At 45.0% G+C, this 22,341-nt stretch overlaps 1 protein-coding gene across 1 annotated transcript in view; it reads left to right on the top strand.

Moving 5' to 3' along the window:
- The window catches only part of CILP2 (cartilage intermediate layer protein 2), a 41,691-nt gene that overhangs the window by 5,944 nt on the left and 13,406 nt on the right, over positions 1-22,341 (top strand). The window contains exons 2-4 of the mRNA XM_069964403.1: positions 9,244-9,513; positions 10,687-10,872; positions 11,795-11,944. Coding sequence (XP_069820504.1) covers positions 9,244-9,513; positions 10,687-10,872; positions 11,795-11,944 — 606 coding nt within the window. The remainder of the gene's footprint in view (positions 1-9,243; positions 9,514-10,686; positions 10,873-11,794; positions 11,945-22,341) is intronic.

The raw sequence follows: 22,341 nt of genomic DNA, 5'->3' as shown, positions 1-22,341 counted from the left end.
TAATTTTAAGGACTATTTAAGTCCACTAGATACAGTAGATCTGTGATCCCTGAAAAACCTTTTGTGATTGCATCAGTTTTTTAATTTGTGTCTCTTTTTTTCCACTGATGTGCATCACATCACCCCAATCTGTATTGGCATACCCCCCCAGTATGAATTCCATATATAGACAACCCCCAATTCAGCACCATAGATCTCCCATGTGATGTGTACAACATACATATATGTAAAGGAGAACAAATATGCTTACCTCACTGCACCATTTTTCTTCTCTATGTATCTGATTACTTCCTGGTTTCCTCTCTGAACTGTGATCTTGCTGTTGCCATACAACAGTGCAGACACTTTCCCACAATCCCCCTTGCTTGCATGGGAAGTGAAAACCAACTGCCAATACTAATGGGACAGATCAAGTGATAGATGTGATAAAGATGACCCATTTCTCTTGTATACAATGAATTAAACATACATCAACATACACCTAAATATCTAACACAGGTTCCATACTAGGCCCAGCCTTATGAACTTAACCAGTCAGTATACTGCAAGTTCCCCCTCTGAAAAAAAGGCTGGCCACGGGTGGCTGGCTGGGTCGAGGATGGATCCTGGAGCCTAATTTATACTTTTAAATGTTAGACCTAAATACTAATAGCAATAAGTGCTAAATTATCCCTCAAATACAACACATATACTTCATAAGTAATAGAATAGTATCATAGCTTAATTTTTACAAATATAGTGCAATAGGAATAAATATCACAATAAATAGAAACAAAACTCATAAAGTAGAATGGGCTTCTGCCCAATGGGAAAAACTCTCATGAGGAACTTGTGAACAACACTTGTAATCAGCTTCCAATATGTTACAGAGTACCCATTTAACTTTTGAAGGGAACCAATCAGGAAGAGATCCGTGACTAGTCATCTAGGCAGTGTCCTAGACACGACTCTCTGCCTGTCAGTGCTTGACACAGGTGCTGAGGATCTTTTTCCCACTCCTTCCCATGTGGAAAGAGGAAGGTTCTGGGGGCAACACTCTTGGATGAGTGTGGCAACCCACCAACTACGCGGTCCTTGCATAGGAGTGTACTCCACCTTCAAGATTATGCATTAACTCCGGGAGGTAGTCCCTTTTTATTGATCTCCTGACAACAAATCGAGTACGGTCAGTCTGGAGATCCCTTAGGAAGCCCTACTCCTTGTTTTTTTGAACTCCTAGACAGTGGCTAGCCTCCACTCAGGACACGCCTCACCTGGGTTCAGGTGCTCCACATGTCTTCGGATGTACCACAGATGTCTTCTGACAACACCGTAGCACTCTATGGCATGTTTATTTCACCTTCGCAAACCCACAACGTTTTAATCTCTGACTTGGATCTTTTTCAAGCAAGGGATTGAAATATTGTGGTTTTTGCTTGTGTAAAATAAATGCACCACCTTTTGAAATGCTGCTGTTAATCTAACAGTTTAGCTGTCTGCTCTAGGGGTCTAGTCTAGTGTACAAATTTACACTTAGGCTGGGTTCACACTGCATTTTTGCAATCCATTTTTCAAATCTGATAAGAGATGAGTGCAGCGAATCTGGCAAATCAAGGTTTGCTGTGAATCGCGGTGTCAATTCGCTTTGCTCTGCGAAGCAAATTCCTGTTGATTTGTTGAGGAAATACGCAAGTATGATCCCCTCTGCGATGGCAGCACCTCCCCCTCACCTTTTATATAAGGCGGTTTGATAACGGAGGTGGCCAGTTGGCTGTGTGCAGAGAAGAAAGCAGAATTGCAGCAGGCAGTTAGAGCAGAGCAGGGAGAGACTAACAGAGTAATTTCGGGACAGAGAGGAGAGGAAAGGAGAGGATAGGAGAGCTGATTGTGGGTGATGTCAGCACCTCACCCTCTATATAAGGCGGCTCATTAACGGAGGTGGCCAGTCGGCTGTGTGTGCAGGAGAGAGCAGGATCACATCAGGCGGTTAGAGCAGAGCAGGGAGAGAATATCAGGGCCATTTAGGGACAGAAAGGAGAGGAAAGGAGGGCTGATTGTGGGTTATGTCAGCACCTTCCCCTTGATTAACAGAGGTGGCCAGTTGGCTGTGTGTGGAGGAAAGAGCAGGATTGCCGAAAGCAGTTAGATTAGAGCAGGGCAGAGGAATGGTGGAAATTGGATGATTGATTGGCTTATGACATTTTTTTTTTACAATTTTACATTTACATTTATCTTTTACAACAACATGCTGTAACATTTTCGACCTTCTGTAGTAGTCCCAGTATTGTAGCTACTATAGTTGTCAGGATGGAGAGGTAGGGACAAGATAAAACAGTGGGCCCTGAGCCTGAACCCACACACTGTCCCTATCTACTTGCCTCAATCGGCCCTAGGCAGCCGCGGGCAACCACAAAGACATTCCTTGTACAACACAGAAACACAGTGAAACACAGAACAAGACAGACAAACACAATAAAGGGAAGTCAACAAGCCAAGTCAGAACCAAACGGCAACGCAGTACAAAATCAGAGAACAAACGGATAGTCAAAGGTCAGACGGGAGGTCAGGTAATGAGTCAAGCAATAAGAGGAATTAGGAACGGGGATCGCAGGAGTAGAAAGGGGGAGCTGGGATCAGGGTATGAACCTTAATTGCCAGCAGGGAAAAACTGTCTAAGCTTACATTTATGAGGATCATGACCCCGGTCCGGAACCCAATTGGACCTGCACTGTGATCCTCAAGGTTTCGGACAGGCAGAGGCATCTGTCAATCAAAAACACTGCTCAGCTGCAGCGATCAAGGCTAGCAGTGAGCAATGTAACTCCTGCATTGCCAGGAGGCTGCAAGAAAAGTGTCAGACAAAAAGTAAAAACAGGCTGTCAGGACCAGTCACACCAAACACACAGAGACAGTGAGCCCTGAGCTCAGACCCTCCCACTGTCCCTACCTAATTGCCGCAATCTGCCCTAAAATGGCAGCGGACAACTTGGTGGCGATCCCTGGCTTGGATACGTGAAACAATAGACAAGACAAAACGAACAAACACAATAAGAATGGTCAGCAATCCGGGTCACAACAGTCTGGCAGCAAAGGTACAAAATCAGGATCCAAAAGAGTAGTCAAATAACAGGCAATATGGTCGGGGGCAGGCAGCAAGCAAGCGAGGTCAAAAGATACAAGGCAGAAATCAGGAGAAGCAAAGAAACAGAACCACAAGCAGGCAGAGACTAAGGGCCCTTTTACACAGAAAGATTATCTGACAGATTATCTGCCAAAGATTTGAAGCCAAAGCCAGGAATGGACTATAAACAGAGATCAGGTAATAAAGGAAAGCCTGAGATTTCTCCTCTTTTCAGATCCATTCCTGGTTTTGGCTTCAAATCTTTGGCAGATAATCTGTCAGATAATCTTTCTGTGTAAAAGGGCCCTTAGTCAAAAACCCTCAAGGCACAGGCAGAAACAGAAATCTTAAATAGGACACCAGGAACCAAGTCCAGAAGATGATAGGAGGGACCAGCTGTCAATCACTGAGGCAAAGGCAGGTTAACCATTACATGACCATGGAAGCTTAGAAGAACAGACATGGGTGGAGCAGACCAGAAGGAAAAAGACACTGTTCAGACTGGCAAAAACAAAAGGCAAACAAAACACAGAATAAATAGAAGATTATGGCCAAAAACGCAGTCTCGGTCGTACCTTACGCACCGAGGACTGCGCCAAAGTTGCATTCATGACACAGGCCCAGTTCACACCAGGCTCACCGCACATTCCTGACAATAGTTTTGGCTGAATTGGTTTTAATGAAATTCGTTAAGATTCGATTTGCAAATTTTAACAAATTTAACCGAAAATTCACGAAGCTCACAGCTGCTTCGCTCATCCCTACTACTGACCTATGCTGGGGCCGTAATCCATGCAACAAAAAAGCCATTGCACTGTCTGTTTTTGTGACAAGGATTGTGCAGATTGCAGACACCTTACAAATTGGTGTCAATAAGTATCCACATTTTGCCTGACTTTTCCTTCTTTTTTAGGCAACTATTTTGTAGAACAGCAAAATATGGATACAATACAGTTGCAGTGCAGATGAGTTTTTTCAGAACACAGATGAAAAATTGCAGACACTAGACACAGACAGAAAAGAAACAATACTAATGTGTGAAAAGCGTCTGAATCATTACTATCATTGGCCTATGTTTATACAGAATAAACAGAACACACAGAGCGGGAGAACACTGTCAAATCCCTGACAAGAGCTGGTCATATATCTGCTGTCTCAATATCTGACAGCTCCAGGCACTGGTCTGCACAAGAGTTGTCAGGAGAAATCAATCAGAAGAGCTGTCAGAATGGGCTGGGGTGCTAGTGCACATGTTTGGGGGGCACAGGAGGCATTATTACTTATTGGGGGTAAAGGACACATTATTATTGAGAAGGGTGCATAGAAGGCACCCATTGTTCCCTTTAAGCTTAACTCTAGTGGAACAGTTAGTGTACATTCACATGGACATCTATTGCAGATTTAATGCAATATTTAGAAATTTAGTTATATTCATTTACACAGCATCAGATCAGTGCAGTTACATCCAGTTACTCACGTGGGGGCGTCTTCTCAGAATAGTCATTCACTTTTCCTTTCCAACCAGGCCATCTTACAGACATCTCCCGGCCATGAATCCTTTCTCCAGAATCTGTGAGAAAAACATTTTAGGGTTCTTGCCCCAGCACATACATTAGTTAAGCTCCTCTGTGCTCCTATATAGTGTTAAGCACCCCCCTCCAGTATTATTGTTAACTCCTTCACTGCCAGGATGCCCCTAGTATTATAGTTAACCCCCACCCCCTCCAGGATGCCCCTAATATTATAGTTAACCCCTGCCCTCTTCAAGATGCCCCTAATACTATAGTTAACCCCTGCCCCCTCCAGGATGCCCCTAGAATTATAGTTACCCTCCAAGATGCCCCTAGTAATGTAATAACCACTGCCCCATCCAGGATGCCCTTAGTATTATAGTTTACCCAGGGGCAGATACAGACTGCAAAGGGCCCCTGAGAAAAAAATGTGTTTGGACCCCCATAACCTATTTGTTTCTCCATCTTTCTGCCTTTCTCGCACATATGTAAGCCCGGGTATTTGGTACGTGTCCTGGTCTCTCGGGAGGGCCCTACAGCGCAGCACAGATGCCAGGGCCCAATAGAAAACTGTACTGTAGTCTGTGCAGGCCCCAGTGTGGGACTGGAGTACCTGTGGCCAACCAATATAACTGATCATGGGGGGCACCCAAATAAAGAACCTGTCAGAAGCGACATGCAGACCTTGTCCCATCTTGGACTGATGTATCTGTGACCACAATAACAATAACTACAACTCTCAGAATGCCTTACACTTATGAAGCTCTCAGAGAATGCTGGGAGTTGTAGTTTCCGAGGGGAAAACCCCTTGAGTTGTCCACTCATTTGTACTTCAAATAACAACATATCCTAAGGACTGCAGACTGAAGTAAATGCTGGGAGTTGTAGTGTTTGCAGCTGTTGTACTTGGAGGGTCCTGGGTGCATTATACACTGTATGCTGTGTGGGAGATGAGAGTATATAGGTCAGAGTGTGGAAGTGACCCCCAGAGCAGCACTAATAGGCTATGGAACACTTGGGCTCTTAATCACTGTTGGGGCCCAGGTGGAATACATGTACTGTATGTGGCTGCACAGGTAGGATACATGTATTGTATGTGGCTGCACAGGTGGGATACATGTACTGTATGTGGCTGCACAGGTGGGGTACATGTACTGCATGTGGCTGCACAGGTGGGGTACATGTACTGTATGTGGCTGCTTTGGGGGGAGATGAAAGAGAAAAACAACCGTGCTGCAGAGGGGAGGGGGGCACAGATATTGTCTAAAAAGGCATAAACGTACAATAAAACATCAGCATCGGGGGAGCTTTCTCTTCCACTCTCTATCTTACAACTTCCAGCAGCCTGACAGACACACTGACAATAATCACTCACTGTCAGAGCTGCTGCTGTTGCTCCTTTTCACAGTCCTGTCCCTGGCAGCCATAACCCTCCTGTAGGATCCCTCCAGCCCCTGTTATCACACACTCTCTCCTCTCCTACTCACACAAGGTATACCGGACAGTGGAGTACAGGAGGGGCTGTCAGCAGCAGTGTGCAGGAGAAGAGAGAAGAACCAGACCCAGCCGGGAAAAGCATTCATTGACTAAGTGGGCCCCACAGGAGCAGGGGGTCCACACTTCCCAATTGCTGACACCACCTAAGGGGCCCACTTCAAACATGTGCCATGCCGAGCTGACACTTTAGAATTTGAGCCTGGCGGGCCCCTCTATTGGCATGGGCCCCTGTGCAGCTGAGCAGGCTGCACAAGTGATATGTCCGCCTCTGAGTTAACCCCTCTACTGAAAGGGTGCCCCTAGTAATATATATAACCCCTCCGCTGACAGGATGCCCCTAGTAATGTATATAATCCCTTCACTGACAGGATGTCCCTAGTTATGTATATAATCCCTTGACTGCCAGGGTGCCCCTAGTAATGTACATAACCCCTGCCCCCTCCAGGATGCCCCTAGTATTGTAGGGGAACTCCCTGCCCCCTTCAGCATGCCCCTAGTATTGTAGTCCCCTTCCCTTCAGGATGCCCCTGGTATAACCCCCCTCCCCTTTGGATGCACCAAGTATATTAAATGACCCCCTTCTCCCCCCACCCCCTTCCCCCAAAAACTCTAGGCACTCTAGTCTCTGCAGCTTCCAGGTCTTCTCCTACAGGCAGCGTTTGATGAAATTACATCAGGAAGCGTTGCCCGCAGAAGACGTGCACCACTCTACTCTAAAGTAGTGAGTGGCAATGCGTACAAAGTACGCATTGTCACACACTTTGTGCTGCTGAGCAGGCGGCTGGCGGCAGTGAACAGGGCTTCCCTCTGGGCTGCGTGGCCGTGCACTGCGCAGCTTACAGTGAACACTGGAGGTAGCCTTGAGTGGAAAGGGCAAAGTGTGAGCACATTAAGCATTAAAGGGGTAGTTCAGCAAAAAAAAAAAAATAATTTTCAACCCAACTGGTGCCACAAAGTGAGAGATTTGTAAATTTAGGCTGGGTTCACACACAGTTTATTTCAGGCAGTATTTGGTCCTCATGTCAGGTCCTCATAGCAACCAAAACCAGGAGTGGATTGAATACACAGAAAGGCTCTGTTCACATAATGTTGTAATTGAGTGGATGGCCGTCATATAATGGCAAATATTTGCTGTTATTTTAAAACAACGGCTGTTGTATTGAAATAATGGCAGTTATTTACCGTTATATGGCGGCCATCCACTCAATTTCAACATTGTGCGAACAGAGAATTTCTGTGTTTTCAATCCACTCCTGGTTTTGGTTGCAATGAGGACCTGACATGAGGACCAAATACTGCCTGAAATATACTGTATGTGAACCTAGCTTTAATTATATTAAAAAAATTCCAGTCTTCCAATACTTCCAATCAGCTGGCTGTATGTCATGCAGGAAGTGGTGTAGTCTTTTCAGTCTGACACAATATTTTGTGAAGCCACCTCTGTCCCTGACAGGAACCGCTGAGATCAGAAGCAAATCCCCATAGAAAACCTCTCCTGCTCTCCAGACTGTAAAGAATACACCATTTCCTGCAGGACATACAGCTGCTGATAAGTACTGTAAGATCCTTTAATAGAAGTAAAATACAAAACTCTGGCACTTTCTGGCACCAGTTGATTAGAAAGATTTTTTTTTCTTCTGATTTTTAATACACAGTGAGAGCACAGTGAGGTCATTACTGAGCAGGGATAGTTAGGGAGAGATCATTAGCAGGGGATGGGGGGTTACAGCCGTCTAAAGAATAAAGAACAACTCCCATCACAGAAGACTTGCCATGTGAGTCACTGGATGTAACAACATTGTAATATCATTTGTAAGATGATCAGTGAGATTATATCTTGCAAGGAGCCAGAGAATGTCCCCACCTTTAAGGGCACATATTTATTAGTTGTATTTGCCTTTGTAGGAAATATATGTAGCCATAGTGTGGAGCTACTGTTTAGGCCTTATATAGTGATAATATTTAGTAAATGCATTGCTGTATTATGCAAAGATATTTTGTAACATATAGGTGTTTGTTTTTGTGACAGGGCAGAATATGTTGGGGCAGGGCTAATGTATCCATTGGCACAGTTTCACTACAGGTTTCTTTGTAACAAATAATACATGCAACAGTCTGCATGAAAGTCAGTCAGATTTCCTGCATAGACAGATTTTGTTATATTCTAGTAGAAATTTTACGCATTTCTTCAAACATTTACAGACTGAATCGTTTAGGCGAGAAGAAATAATAAAAAAAAAATCTATGCATGAATTCTTAAGTTGTTTTCAGAACTGTTTAATAGACATATCATGCCTGATTTTGACTCTTGGATTATGGGTAAACCATTTTAAATGTTGTGTCATTGTACTACGACATATGGTGAACAGTCCTCAACTGTCAGGCACTCCACAAATGGGAGATATATTATTGGGGAGACAAGTGAAAGTCTGACCTATCTCAGAGTTTTACTAGGATACAATTGTCACTAGGGAAAGGTCTAGTGATAAGAGACACTTGCTAGAGCACAAGTTGTAGGTACAGTACCTTTGTACACATCTGATTTGTAAAAGATTCCATATCATGTTTCATAGCTCCCCCTGTGCTCCACTCGCCTTGCTGTTATCTTGGAAGTATGACTTCCTGATTAGGTGGTGGGTATTTTATTCTCAATACCTGTAGGCAAAACTATATTCACATTCTCACTCTAGAAATCTAGAAATTAGGACCACTATATCTCCCTCCCACTATACTTGCTTGTGTATACCTCCCCCCCCCCCCCCCCAACAAAGTGGGAGTCAGAAAGAGTGAGCTGAGTTTTGGCATTTTGCAAAGGAAAAGTGGTAGTAAAGTAACCTTATTTATCAAAATATGTTTATTAATTAGACAGTTGAAAATGTAGGTTCGTTTCATTGTTAGACAACCCCTTTAAGTCACTACTGTGTTTGGCCTCCTGACTGCATCACACCGTTGCAAGCAACCCAAGAAGACATCAGGTCAGACACTTTACAGGGAGTGCCCTGGAGGATCTAGCTTGATGACACGCATTAGTTCGAATGAATATGTTGTGTGTACAAGTATATACACAATTTTAAGTATTACCTTACTGTGATGTCCACATAAACTCTAAATAATTCTGATATCTTCTTTTATTAGGTGCTACAGAGTGGACATCTTGGTTTAATGTAGATCACCCAGAAGGTGACGGAGATTATGAAACAGTAGAAGCTATTCGCTTCTATTATCCACAGCGTTTATGCCTTAGACCTATTGCACTTGAAGCTAGAACCACAGAATGGGCCACTGTAAGGGACACAATGGAAGTTGTGCATTCCAGTCCAGAAAAGGGCTTTTGGTGCATTAACAAGGAGCAGAGAAGAGGACAGAATTGTTCCAACTACCATGTCCGGTTTCAGTGTCCGCTAGGTAAGATATGATTATAGCCAAGAGGGTAAAAATTAAAATACTTTTTTTATTTCTCATAGTAAGGCTGTGTTCCCGCATTCGCAGTTTTGTTGCATTTCTTTGTTTACATAATTAGAGCCTAACATGTCTGGGGGAAACCAGGCTATGTTCACCACCTGCCCAATACCTTCCCTATAGTGAAGCATTGTGGTGGCAGCATCATGTTGTGGGGGTATTTTTCAGTGGCTGGGACTGAGACACTGGTCTGGTTTGAAGAAAAGCTAAATGGAGCAGAAAGCTGAAAGTACAGATTATTAATGAACGCCTGGTCACACTGGGCCAAAGATTCCTTCCAACCAGACAATGACCCTAAGCACACAGCCAAGTCAATAGAGGAATAGCTTCGGAACAACTCTATAAATGTCTTTGAGTGGCCCAGCGAGAGCCCTGACCTGACCCCAATGGAACATCTCTAGAGAGACCTGAAAATGGCTGTCCACTGATTACTTACCTCTCCCCATGCCTGCGATCCACCACGTGGTTGGCTCCAGAACCCGCCAGAAGGCATTTTCCCACAAGTTGTGATGACGTCACAGCTTGGGGGAAAATGCCCTCCCCAGCTAATGAACTGTCCGTTCAGCCAATCAGTGACTGGAGCGGCATCCTGACCCAGTCATTAACTTCCTGAACGGCCACTTCATCAGCTGACTTGTGAAATCGGCAGCACAGGAAATCCCAGAGCCTGGCTGGGGTCCCAGTGTGGTGAACAGGCACTGAAGAGGCACGGGGAGAGCTGAGTTAGTAACCTTTGTTATTTTCCCCCATGCCCCTGCCATTTAAAATGGTGGCTGGACTTCTCCTTTAAAGGGGTTATCCAGCGCTACAAAAACATGGCCACTTTCTTCCAGAGACAGCCCCGCTCGTGTCTCCAGCTTGGGCGGGGTTTTGCTGCTCAGTTCCATTGAAGTGAATGGAGCTTAATTGCAAACCACACCTGAACTGGAGACAAGAGTCATGTTGTCTCAGAAAGAAAGTGGCCATGTTTTTGTAGCACTGGATAACCCCTTTAATGTTTACTAAAAAAAAAAAAGAGATGGAAAAGATCCCCTCCTTACTGCGTGTGCAGTGTATGGTAGCAATATCAAAGCCAGTGTTAAAATTTAGACTTGTTTTATATTACTTTTACCATTGCAGATCCTCTCTTTTGGTCACTTTGGTCTCCTTGGAGTTCTTGCTCTCAGACAGAATGTGGAACTAAAGGCATCCAGATCAGACAACGTACCTGCATCAATGTACAACCTGTAATGTCACTAAGCCTAAAGAAATGTAAAGGGAAAGCCACTGAGCGAAGAGTATGCACCACTCAGTCATGTATCCTAGGTAATCAAAAGGGAATGGGGTTCAAGGAGTACAAGGAGGTAAAGGTAAAGACAATCCCTATCCCCAACCCAGTCACCTGTATCTGGGCATATCGAAGTGACACCTCTATGAGCCACAATAGAGAGCAGCTGGGAACAGTAGCTGCTTTAAAATTATACTGTCACATGATGACAACACCCCAATATTAAAATATATGGTAAAATACCTTTTATTATGTGATCTGTGGCTTCATTCACTGAAAAAGTGTTATCCACACTGAACAGTGTCATGGAGGTTGGGGCGTTTAAGCCTTTCTGCCCTTCATCCTACCTCAGTCCATAAATGCTGACACCTAGGGTGACATTGCATGGTAAGCGTCAGCGGATCTGCACTGTACAGTGCAGATAAAGGCACACTTTTTCAGTAGATGAAGTCACATGTCTATGGTCCTTCAGAGTTTGCATTAAAATTGCTGAATTGTCACCATGGGGCAGATCTGCTGTGATCTGTAAAAATTGCCTTAAAACACAGCTTTTTAAAGTTTTCCCACAATTCTGTGCAAATAATTTTAAAATTGCAGCAGAGAGTCTATATAACATATATGTCTGTTTGGGTAGCCATAGCCCCCCCCCCCCCCCAGGAGCCCAGAAACCCAGGTCTCGGATGGCCAGCCAAAATGGACCTATTATATTCCACCACTGTGTATGGCTTGCTTAACTTAAAAGGGGTATCCAGCATTAGAAAAATGTTGCCACTATCTTCCAAAGACAACACGACTCCAGTTTGGGTGGAGTTTCGGAACTCAATTCCATTGAAGTGAATGTAGATTAATTGTAAACCCCCTGAACTGGAGACAAGAGTCTTATTGTCTCTGGAAAAAAGTGGCCATGTTTTTCTAACGCTGGACAACCTCTTTAATAATTTCATTGCTGTCTGTTTACAGGAAAGTGGTCTTCATGGAGCACTTGGACACCCTGTACAAAAACATGTGGTGAGGGGAATACTGTGCGACGTCGGATATGTCCAAGTAACACAACATTGTGCCTTGGACGTTCTTTCCAAATTCAGAAGTGTGGGAAATCTCCATGTACAGGTATTTTGAAAATACAGGAAAACCCAAAACCTTGGTGGCTGTCAAAAGAATATAATCCAGCACATGTACATTTATAGGCTATGTTCACATATTTTGAAAATTACGCCTGTAATTGTGAAGATCCGCAGATGTGAGCTCATTGTGCCACGTGCTCATCTATCCCTAAGGGCATTGTCTAAATATATCCTCCGTTCTTCACAAGATACTCCTGATGGTGGAGATAGGCTTTCCCGGATTATATGCCAGCCCGCTACCTCTTGAGGTATATGGAACATGGGACAGTTGGTCCAGGCAGACCAGATGGCAAGGGTGGTAACCACTCGAGTTGCCAAACAAACAGTAAAGGCAAATACGTAGACACAGGACAAACCAGATGCAGGTGCCAGATGCTGGAGATGAAGACACAGGTGCAGCTCACACAATACAGGTCACTCGGTGCAGGAATGGGTAGCTAGTATGAACACGGGTAGGATCAGATTCACACTCAGGACAGGAACATGTGGAAATACGGGAACCAGGAAACAACTGGGAGTGCAGGCTAGATAGAAGGAACATTAACAGGAACATGAGAACCAGGACAGTGGTACAGGAACACCAGGCAGAGTATTTACAGGTGTGGAATCAAAGGAATGCTTTCACAGTATAATAGCACAGGAACACCTTTGGCTAGTCCAGAAGGCTACCCGTCTGCCGTTACAGTAATTATCATAATACGTCTGTATTTTCACCTCAATATGTTGGCGGTCAGAAAAAAAGACGTTGTGTGAACATTCATATTGTGTGACAAAAAAAATAAATGTCACAATGTTTATTATTGCCCTTTTAGACTCTTTTTATAACTGTTAAGGTAGACATAATTAATTTGGTGCATTCCTCATACATTTTTAGGCTATGTTCACACGCTGTGAACTACCGGCCGCACGCTACGGTATATAATATGTTTATTAATTTATTTATTTTTTTATATGTTTTATTTATATAATGTGAAAGGGGGTGATTTTATCTTTTATTGGGGGAGGGGCTTTGAGGTACTTATAAAAACATTTTTACTTTTTTTAACACATTTTAACCCCTTAAGGTCAAAGCCAATTTTCGTTTTTGCGCTTTTCCTTTTTCCATTTTATGTTTAAAAGTCCATAGCACTTGCATTTTTTCACCTAGAGACTTATATGAGCGCTTATTTTTTGCGAAACCAATTGTACTTTGCAATGACAGGCATTATTTTTCCATAAAACATGCTGCGAAACCGGGAAAAAAAAAATAATAATTTGTTTTGATTTCGGGGAGTTTTGCATTTATGCCGTTCGCCCTATGGTAAAACTGACTTGTTATGCATGTTCCTCAAGTTGTATAACATGTATAACTTTTATATTATTTGATGGCTTTTAAAAAATTCAAACCATTGTTAACAAATATATGTTCCTTAAAATGACTCTATTCCCAGGCTTATAGCGCTTTTATTCTTGGGTCTATGGGGTGGTGTGAGGTGTCATTTTTTGCGCCATGATGTCTTCTTTCTATCGGTACCTTTATTGCGCATATACGACTTTTTGATCACTTTTTATTAATTTTTTTCTGGATTTGATGCAACCAAAAATGCGCACTTTTGCACTTTGAAATTTTTTTGCGCTGATGCCGTTTACCATGCGAGATCATGAATGTGATTAATTAATAGTTCGGGCGATTACGTGCGCGGCAATACCAAATATGTTTATTTATTTATTAATTTGTATTTATAAAATGGGAAAAGGGGGGTGATTTGGATTTTTATTAGGGGAGGGGATTTTTTTATTAATAAAAACACTTTTTTACTTTTTTTTTTTTTTACATAAACTAGAAGTCCCCCTGGGGGACTTGTATATACACAGCACTGATCTCTCATAGAGATCAATGCTGTGTATATACACAGCAAAGATCGATTACATCGGTCATAGATTGCTTTGGCCTGCTGCAGGCCACAGCAATCTATTGCCGAGCCGGGATCAGCGTCATTGCCACTAGACACCAGGGATGTGAAGTGTAAAGCACTTCAATGCAGCTGTCAGGTCTGTCATCCATTGCTCAGAATCAGGAAATCTCGACTGTTTTTTCATCAGATCTGTCTGTTCTATGAAGAGGGGAGGGGGGAGGGGGAAGGAGCGAGATAAGCAGGCAGCTAAGAGCTGAGAACAAAGGATTACACAATGGGGGAGCTATTCAGAGTGCTATTCAGAGGTCAGAGAGGTCAGTGGTGACTGCAGAGGAGAGAGCCTGTGATGTGAATGTAAATTAACTCTTTGTTGTCCTGTTTTGCTGCCTTTACTTTCTCCATAGGAAAACCATAAAGACAGGGGAGATATTCAAACTGCTTTTCATGTAAAAAATTCATTTTTCAGCTAATAAAACCAATTACAAAGTTTCTTAAAATTGCCTGTACTATTGATTTCTGCAATAAAAATTTTAACGACAGTGACACTTTGAGTCCCCTTGGGGGCCTTTTACCTGCAATCATTAGATGGCAGACACTGTACAATGCTATGCCATAGGCATAGCAATGATCAGTGTTATAGGCGTTCTGCTCATTTAGTCTGCCCGTGGCAGACTCATTGAGCAAAAAAGCCGATCGGACCGCACGGAGGAAGGTAAGAGACCTCTGGCTGTCCGATACAGCAATCGGGACCCCCGCAGTCACACTGCAGAGGTCCCGATCGGTAACTGACAGGGGACTGCCCCGGTCACTTATACTTTAATGCCACGGTTGCCGCATTTAAGGAGTTAATAACACGCTGCAGCCCGATCACTGCAGCCTGTCATTAACGGTCAGGGCCCGGCTGCTCACTGCAGCCGGCCCTCACCTGCTATGAAGCTAGCTCCGCTTCGCAGTGTGCTTCAAAGCACAGAACATACCGGTACGTCCAGGGTCATCTGGGGATAGTCCCCCATGGCGTACCGGTACGTCCTAGGTCGCCTAGGGGTTAAAAATCTCAAGTCATCCCATACTTATCAGCTGCTGTATTTTCTGGAGAAAGTGATGTTTTCTTTCCAGTCTGACGCAGCCTTCTCTTTACTGACTTCTGTGTCTGAGATGGGAACTATTCAGAGCAGGAGAGGTTTTCTGAGGGGATTTGTTCCTGTCTCGGACAGAGATGTCAGCAGAGTGCACTGTGTCAGACTGAAAAAACACAATTTCCTGCGCAACATACAGCAGCTAACAGGCAAGGGAAGATTTGTAAATTACAAATCTATAAAACTTTCTTAAACCAGTTTATTTGAAAGAAAGATATTTACCCTTTTAAAGTCTCACTGATATAATTTTCAAAATCTAAATCAACAGTAGATGTGAAGTAAAGCAGGTTTGCAATCTACATTAATTAATATATTTCTTAGTTATCATGCTTTAAAACAAGACTATACTTACTTGTAGGCAGGTCCAGTTTCCTGAAGGCAGATGTCTTGTGCTGGTTGAATGAAAAAAGACTAAACACAGGAAGTCACAATAATCTGTGCTGAAAGATAAGGCAGTCATGTGATAGATGCATGCATTGAGCCGTGACACAGGGGGGGAATATGAGGAGATGGGGACACAGGGGGGGATATGAGGAGATGGGGGGCACATGGGGGAATATGAGGAGATGGGGACACAGGGGGGGGGGGTATGAGGAGATGGGGACACAGGGGGGGAATATAAGGAGATGGGGGACACAGGGGGGGATATGAGGTGATGGGGGACACAGGGGAATATGAGGAGATGGGGACACAGGGGGGGGGAATATAAGGAGATGGGGACACAGGAGAAGTATGAGGAGATGGGGGACACGGGAATATGAGGAGATGGGGACACAGGAGAAAATATGAGGAGATGGGGGACACAGGGTTAAATATGAGGTGATGGGGGACATAGGGAGGAATATGAGGAGATGAGACACAGGGGGGAATATGAGGAGATGAGGTTACAGGGGGGAATATGAGGAGATGAGGTTACAGGGGGGAATATGAGGAGATTGGGACACAGGGGGGAATATGAGGAGATGGGGAGGCACATGAGGGGGGGTTAGGAGGAGATGGGGAGGCACGGGGGAATATGAGGAGATGGGGACACAGGGGGAAATATGAGGAGATGGGGACACAGGGGGGAAATATGAGGAGATGGGGACACAGGGGGGGATATGAGGAGATGGGGACACAGGGGGAATATGAGGAGATGGGGACACAGGAGGAGTATGTGGAGATGGGGACACAGGGGGGAATATGAGGAGATGGGGACACAGGGGGAATATGACGAGATGGGGACACAGGAGGAGTATGTGGAGATGGGGACACAGGGGGGAATATGAGGTGATGGCGGACACAGGGGGGAATATGAGGAGATGGGGAACACAGGAGAAATATGAGGAGATGGGGGACACAGGGGGGAAAATGAGGAGATGGGGACACAGGAGGGAATATGAGGAGCTGGGGACACGGGGGGAATATGAGGAGATGGGGACACAGGGGGGAATATGAGGAGATGGGGGACACAGGGGGAATATAAAGAGATGTGTGACACGGGGGATATATGAGGAGATGGGGACACGGAGGATTATGAGGAAATTGGGGGGCACAGGAGGAAGGGGTTATAAGGTTATGGGACACACAGAGAGGACTATGAGGAGATGGGGGATTATGATAAGATTGGGGGACACAGGGGCATTAGGAGATGGAGACACAACAGGGGGGATTATGACTATATAGGGGCACAGGATGGGAGATTATGACTACATGGGAAGACAGGAGAATTATAACTACATGGGAACATGGGAGGGGGGATTATGACTACATGGGGACATGGGAGGGGGATAATGACTACATGGGGACATAGAAGGGGAATTATGACTACATGAGGAGATAGGGGGATTATAACTACATGGGGACATAGGAGGGGGATTATGACTACATGGGGGGATTAGGGGGTTATAATAGTGTGGAGGTGCAGAAGGGATCTCATTAAGTGACTAGGCAAATGGGAGATATTTATAGCATGGAGGAAGAGAAGGGGCTAATTACTGTGTGGGTGTCAGATAAGGGGAACTATCCATTTTGGGGCACTATGTATAGGGAATTGTATAGGGGTTAGGAGAGTGTTGGTAAATTGTGGAGTCTGTCCGATGTCTGTCCAATAGATGCTGCAGGGACAAGTCATGGCTAACAGATGTCTTAATGATGGAGCCGAATCCGAATGGAGAAGAAAAGAGAAAGTGAATGGCTCTGATGAGAGAAGACATCACCTGTGAGTGCCTAGATGTAAATGCACCCTGACCACTATACTGTCACTTTGTGGGGGTAATGTTTGACTCTATACAGTGGTTTTTATTCATTAGCAGTACTGGCGGTATTGATCAGACATTAAGCAGGGGTAGTGTGTTCAGGACGTGTATATTTTGGTGTTTATATGATGATATGATGTTAATCTCAGTATTGGGGGGGGGGGGGGGGCGCTATTTCAGTCCTCTCCTCAGGCAGCAGAGAAGCTAAAATCGGCCCTGATGATAACTAAAAAATAATAATGTAGATTGCAAACATGCTTTACTTCACATTCCCTGTTGGTTTTGAAAGTTATAACAACAGTGACACTTTAAGCTGAGACTTCATAATAATAAGGAGGAGATGCTGGAAAGTAGTCTGCACAGAATTAGGTGACACCTGTAGACAGTGGCGTAGCTATAGGGGTCGCCGGGGTCGCCATGGCGACCGGGCCCCTACGCTAGGGGGGCCCGCACGGCCCCCCCTTGCCACTTGTTTTTGAGCATCCAGAGAAGCTGCGGCCGCGCAGCTTCTCAGGATGCACAGATCGATTTGATGTTCCGCCCGCACAGTGAGTGGGCGGAACATTAAAGCGATCAGAATACAGGAGAAGGACCTGTCAGCGTCCTCCTCCTGTATTCTCTCCCATAGGCTGCCGGCACTTCATACCAGCAGCCTATGGGAGGCCGGGCGGTGACCTCTCCGGCAGGCGTGAGGATGTGACGTCATCACGTCTGCCGGAAGTCCCGTCCCTGCGGCTCGCAAGATGGAGCCCGAAGAGGAGGAGGAAGAGCTGCTGCCTGCAGCTACACAGCGCGGATTAGGTGAGTAGGATGTTTGTTTTTTTAGTGGCACCTCTGGGGGCATTATTAGTATATGGGGGCACCTCTGAGGGCATTATTAGTTCTTGGGGGCAGCTCTGGGGGCATTATTATTGTATGGGGGCACCTCTGGGGGCATTATTAGTTCTTGGGGGCACCTCTGGGGGCATTATTATTGTATGGGGGCACCTCTGGGGGCATTATTAGTTCTTGGGGGCACCTCTGGGGGCATTATTATTGTATGGGGGCACCTCTGGGGGCATTATTATTGTATGGGGGCACCTCTGGGGGCATTATTAGTTCTTGGGGGCACCTCTGGGGGCACTATTAGTATATGGGGGCACCTCTGGGGGCATTATTATTGTATGGGGGCACCTCTGGGGGCATTATTAGCTCATGTGGGCACCTCTGGGGGCATTATTAGTATATGGGGGCACCTCTGGGGGCATTATTATTGTATGGGGGCACCTCTGGGGGCATTATTAGTTCATGGGGGCAACTCTGTGGGCGTTATTAGTTCATGGGGGCCACCTCTGGGGGCATTATTAGCTCATGGGGGCACCTCTGGGGGCATTATTAGCTCATGGGGGAACCTCTGGGGGCATTATTAGTTGATGGGGGCAACTCTGGGGGCATTATTAGCTCATGGGGGCACCTCTGGGGGCATTATTAGTATATGGGGGCACCTCTGGGGGCATTATTAGTTCATGGGGGCACCTCTGGAGGCATTATTAGTTCATGGGGGCACCTCTGGGGGCATTATTAGTTCATGGGGGCACCTCTGGAGGCACTATTAGCTCATGGGGGCACCTCTGGGGGCGTTATTAGTTCATAGGGGGCAACTCTGGGGGCATTATTAGTTCATGGGGGCACCTCTGGAGGCATTATTAGTTCATGGGGGCATTATTAGTTCATGGGGGCACCTCTGGGGGCATTTTTAGCTCATGGGTGCCACCTCTGGGGGCATTATTAGCACATGGGGGCACCTCTGGGGGCATTATTAGCTCATGTGGGCACCTCTGGGGGCATTATTAGTTGATGGGGGCACCTCTGGGGGCATTATTAGTTCATGGGGGCATTATTAGTCCATGGGGGCACCTCTGGGGGCATTATTAGCTCATGAGGGCACCTCTGGGGGCATTATTAGCCCATGAGGGCACCTCTGGGGCCATTATTTGTTCATGGGGGCACCTCTGGGGGCATAAGTAGCTCATGAGGGCACCTCTGGGGGCATTATTATTGTATGGGGGCACCTCTGGGGGCATTATTAGCTCATGCGGGCACAGCAGGGAATCCTACATACAGGGGGCATCCCACATTCCTACTCACTTTACTGCACATTACACCAAACAGTGCGGTTACTATGGGAGCCTACAGGAGGGAGGAAGGGAAGGAAGTTGCTAGAAATGTGCGAAGCCTAAATTGTTTGTCTCGCAGGTTCTAAGGGGATGAAACGTATCTGGAAGGAATCATCTTGGAGGACTGGGCCGGATGGAGAGGAAAAGGGAAAGTGACGCCTCAGATCAAAGAAGACGTCACCGGTGAGTCACTGTATGACGGTTTTCTTATTTTGTAGAACATCATTTAGTAGGGGTGCCCCGAGGTGGAAAAGGTTGGGAAGCACTGCGCTAATCTGTCCCGCTGCGCCCGCTGGCACATGCTGTCATCTGATTGGGCCTCTTACCTAATCAGATGACAGCAAGTACCAGCGCCCCCTCCTCCAGACATCTGCCTTGGCGGCCCAAGCTATGTCCTATGACCGTATCTTTACCGCGTTGAGCTCCAGCTTATGCTGCATCTACATTATCTGTACTCAGAGATATCACTGTGTTATCTGTGGTGTTACATAGGACTGCAGGGGACATCTACTACATTATCTGTACTCAGAGATATCACTGCGTTATCTGTGGTGTTACATAGGACTGCAGATGACTACTACATTATCTTTACTCAGAGGGATATCACTGTTATCTGTGGTGTTACATAGGACTGCAGGTGATATCAGGTGACTTCTCCAGGTTGCAGAAGTTCAAACTTCATCATGCCCTGCTGACAGTTTATAATGGGAGTTGTAGTTTTCCAGCATGTGGCTCTTCAGGTTGCAGCACTACAACCCCCATCGTTTCCAAATGGCAGTTCATGATGAGAGTTGTAGTTTTTCAGCTGTAGAGTCAAAGATTGGAATACAATGATTAGACAATGACACATACAGTCCATTAATTATTGGGGGCAGTAGTGCAGTACATGAGGTGGAGGCAGTGGCAGTGCATTAGAACATGGTGGCACATTAGAGTAATTGGATATAACGTTAGATAGGACTTTGCCTGATCGGGGGGAGATGGGGGGGCCCCAAGCTAAAATTTTGCACCAGGGCCCATCAGCCTTTAGCTACGCCCCTGCCTGTAGACAGAAAAACAAGAGTAGCTCAGCCTTCCCCCTTCTGTAGAACCACCAATACACAGATCACAAAACTTGCTTACACATTCGTCCCATGTACAGTATAGGACCTGGAGATGTTCATTGTGCCTGTATTCATGGGCCTTGTTGTAAAGTATATCACTAAATACTGTTAAAAATGGGTCAAGCAAGATTGCTTACCCACATAATAATGCACTAAAAACTAAAAAAAAAATTACAATTAGAAGATAGAAGCAGATTGAAACATGGGCAGATACTGAAACACGTGTAACCTATTAAAGGGGAACCCAAAGTAGAGGTAAAAAAAAATAAAACAGAAGCATATACTTATCCGTCTAACCCAGTTTTAAAACTACCAAAAATCTATTCGTTTTGGAGGTCTTTGTTCTGTATTTTGTGGCTGTACTTCCTGGTTGAGCAGTTGCTCAGTACTACAGGTTCCAGAATGCAATGCTTTTCCTCAGCTGTTAATCAAAGTCCCCCACCCTGCCCATTTCCTGCCCAAATCTGTTGCATAACATCTAGGCTGTGTTCACACATTGCAGTTTCATTGTGTTACTGAAGTAATTGCAGTACTTTATCATTTCATTGTGGTCCTGTATGGGAAGGGGGTCTCTTGGTTTGATATGGGGAATTTCTGAATCAATTTTGTGCAAAGTTTAGTTCAAAATTAGAGGCAATATCAAATAATCTTTCAACATAATAATAGTGCCCCACTTTGTACCACTATATAGTCATGGTATTGTTCCGGGGCTGTATCAGTACAGTACAGCAAAGATTTAGGCTGTGTTCACACTACGTATATTTCAGTCAGTATATGTATATTTCAGTCAGTATATTTCAGTCAGTATTGCAACCAAAACCAGGAGTGGATTAAAAACACAGAAAGGCTCTGTTCACACAATGTTGAAATTGAGTGGATGGCCGCCATTTAATGGCAAATATTTGCTGTTATTTTAGAACGGCTGTTATATTGAAATAATGGCCGTTATTTACTGTTATATGGCGGCCATCCACTCAATTTCAAGATTGTGTGAACAGATCCTTTCTGTGTTTTCCACTCCTGGTTTTGGTTGCAATACTGATTGAAATATACGTAGTGTGAACGCAGCCCTAAACTGTTTCAGAGTTCTCTGCATCATAAACGATACATGATGCTGGAAATTCCAATAATCCGTTCTGTTGCACATTGTCTGTATATACAGAGTGTGCAGCCTACAAAGTATGAGCTTGTAAACAGGGTGAAAGCAGGACTACTCCAGAAGATGGCAATGTTGTTGCAGTTAAACAGATAACATTTGATTAAACAGTGGCTAAAAGGCTTTGCAGTTACAGCTCATGAAGAGATACAATAAACTAAGTGGTTACAGGTCTCATGGACACTTAAATGTAAGGAACCTCTGACATAATGCCAACACTTAGCTCACTAGAGAACTGGGACCCCCTTGGTTACAAACCAAGCCCTCACCAGGGTAGTTACTCTAATACTCCCCACACTTCAACAGGTGGCCTTAACCGCTGTCAGATCGCTACGTACGCTGCTCGGGAAGCGTACGTAGCTTACGGGCGTAAGTTCGCGGACCGTACGTAGCCGGCCGCAACTTGCGTAAATCCTGGCCGGAGTTTTACACGTAAATGTCCGGACGCGAAAAATATGCGGCCATGACGAAACAGGAACTTAAGACTTTGAGGAGCCTAGTGGGTGACTGGGAGCGGTGACAATATGTGAGCACAGGGACAGATAGGTTTAGCTTCTTTATTATATTGCCACCTACTTATGCCGGACCTGACCTTTGCCTGGAGTACCTATTTAGGGTGCGTTCACACGTACAGGATCTGCAGCAGATCTGCAGCAGATTTGATGGCGCCGAGTTGAAGCTGCAGATTCAAAGCAAATCA

Source organism: Dendropsophus ebraccatus, chromosome 3, assembly GCF_027789765.1.
Source record: "Dendropsophus ebraccatus isolate aDenEbr1 chromosome 3, aDenEbr1.pat, whole genome shotgun sequence".
NCBI lineage: Eukaryota > Metazoa > Chordata > Amphibia > Anura > Hylidae > Dendropsophus > Dendropsophus ebraccatus.
The sequence above is the reverse complement of the archived record's forward strand: the minus strand, read 5'-3'. Positions and strand labels throughout refer to the sequence as shown.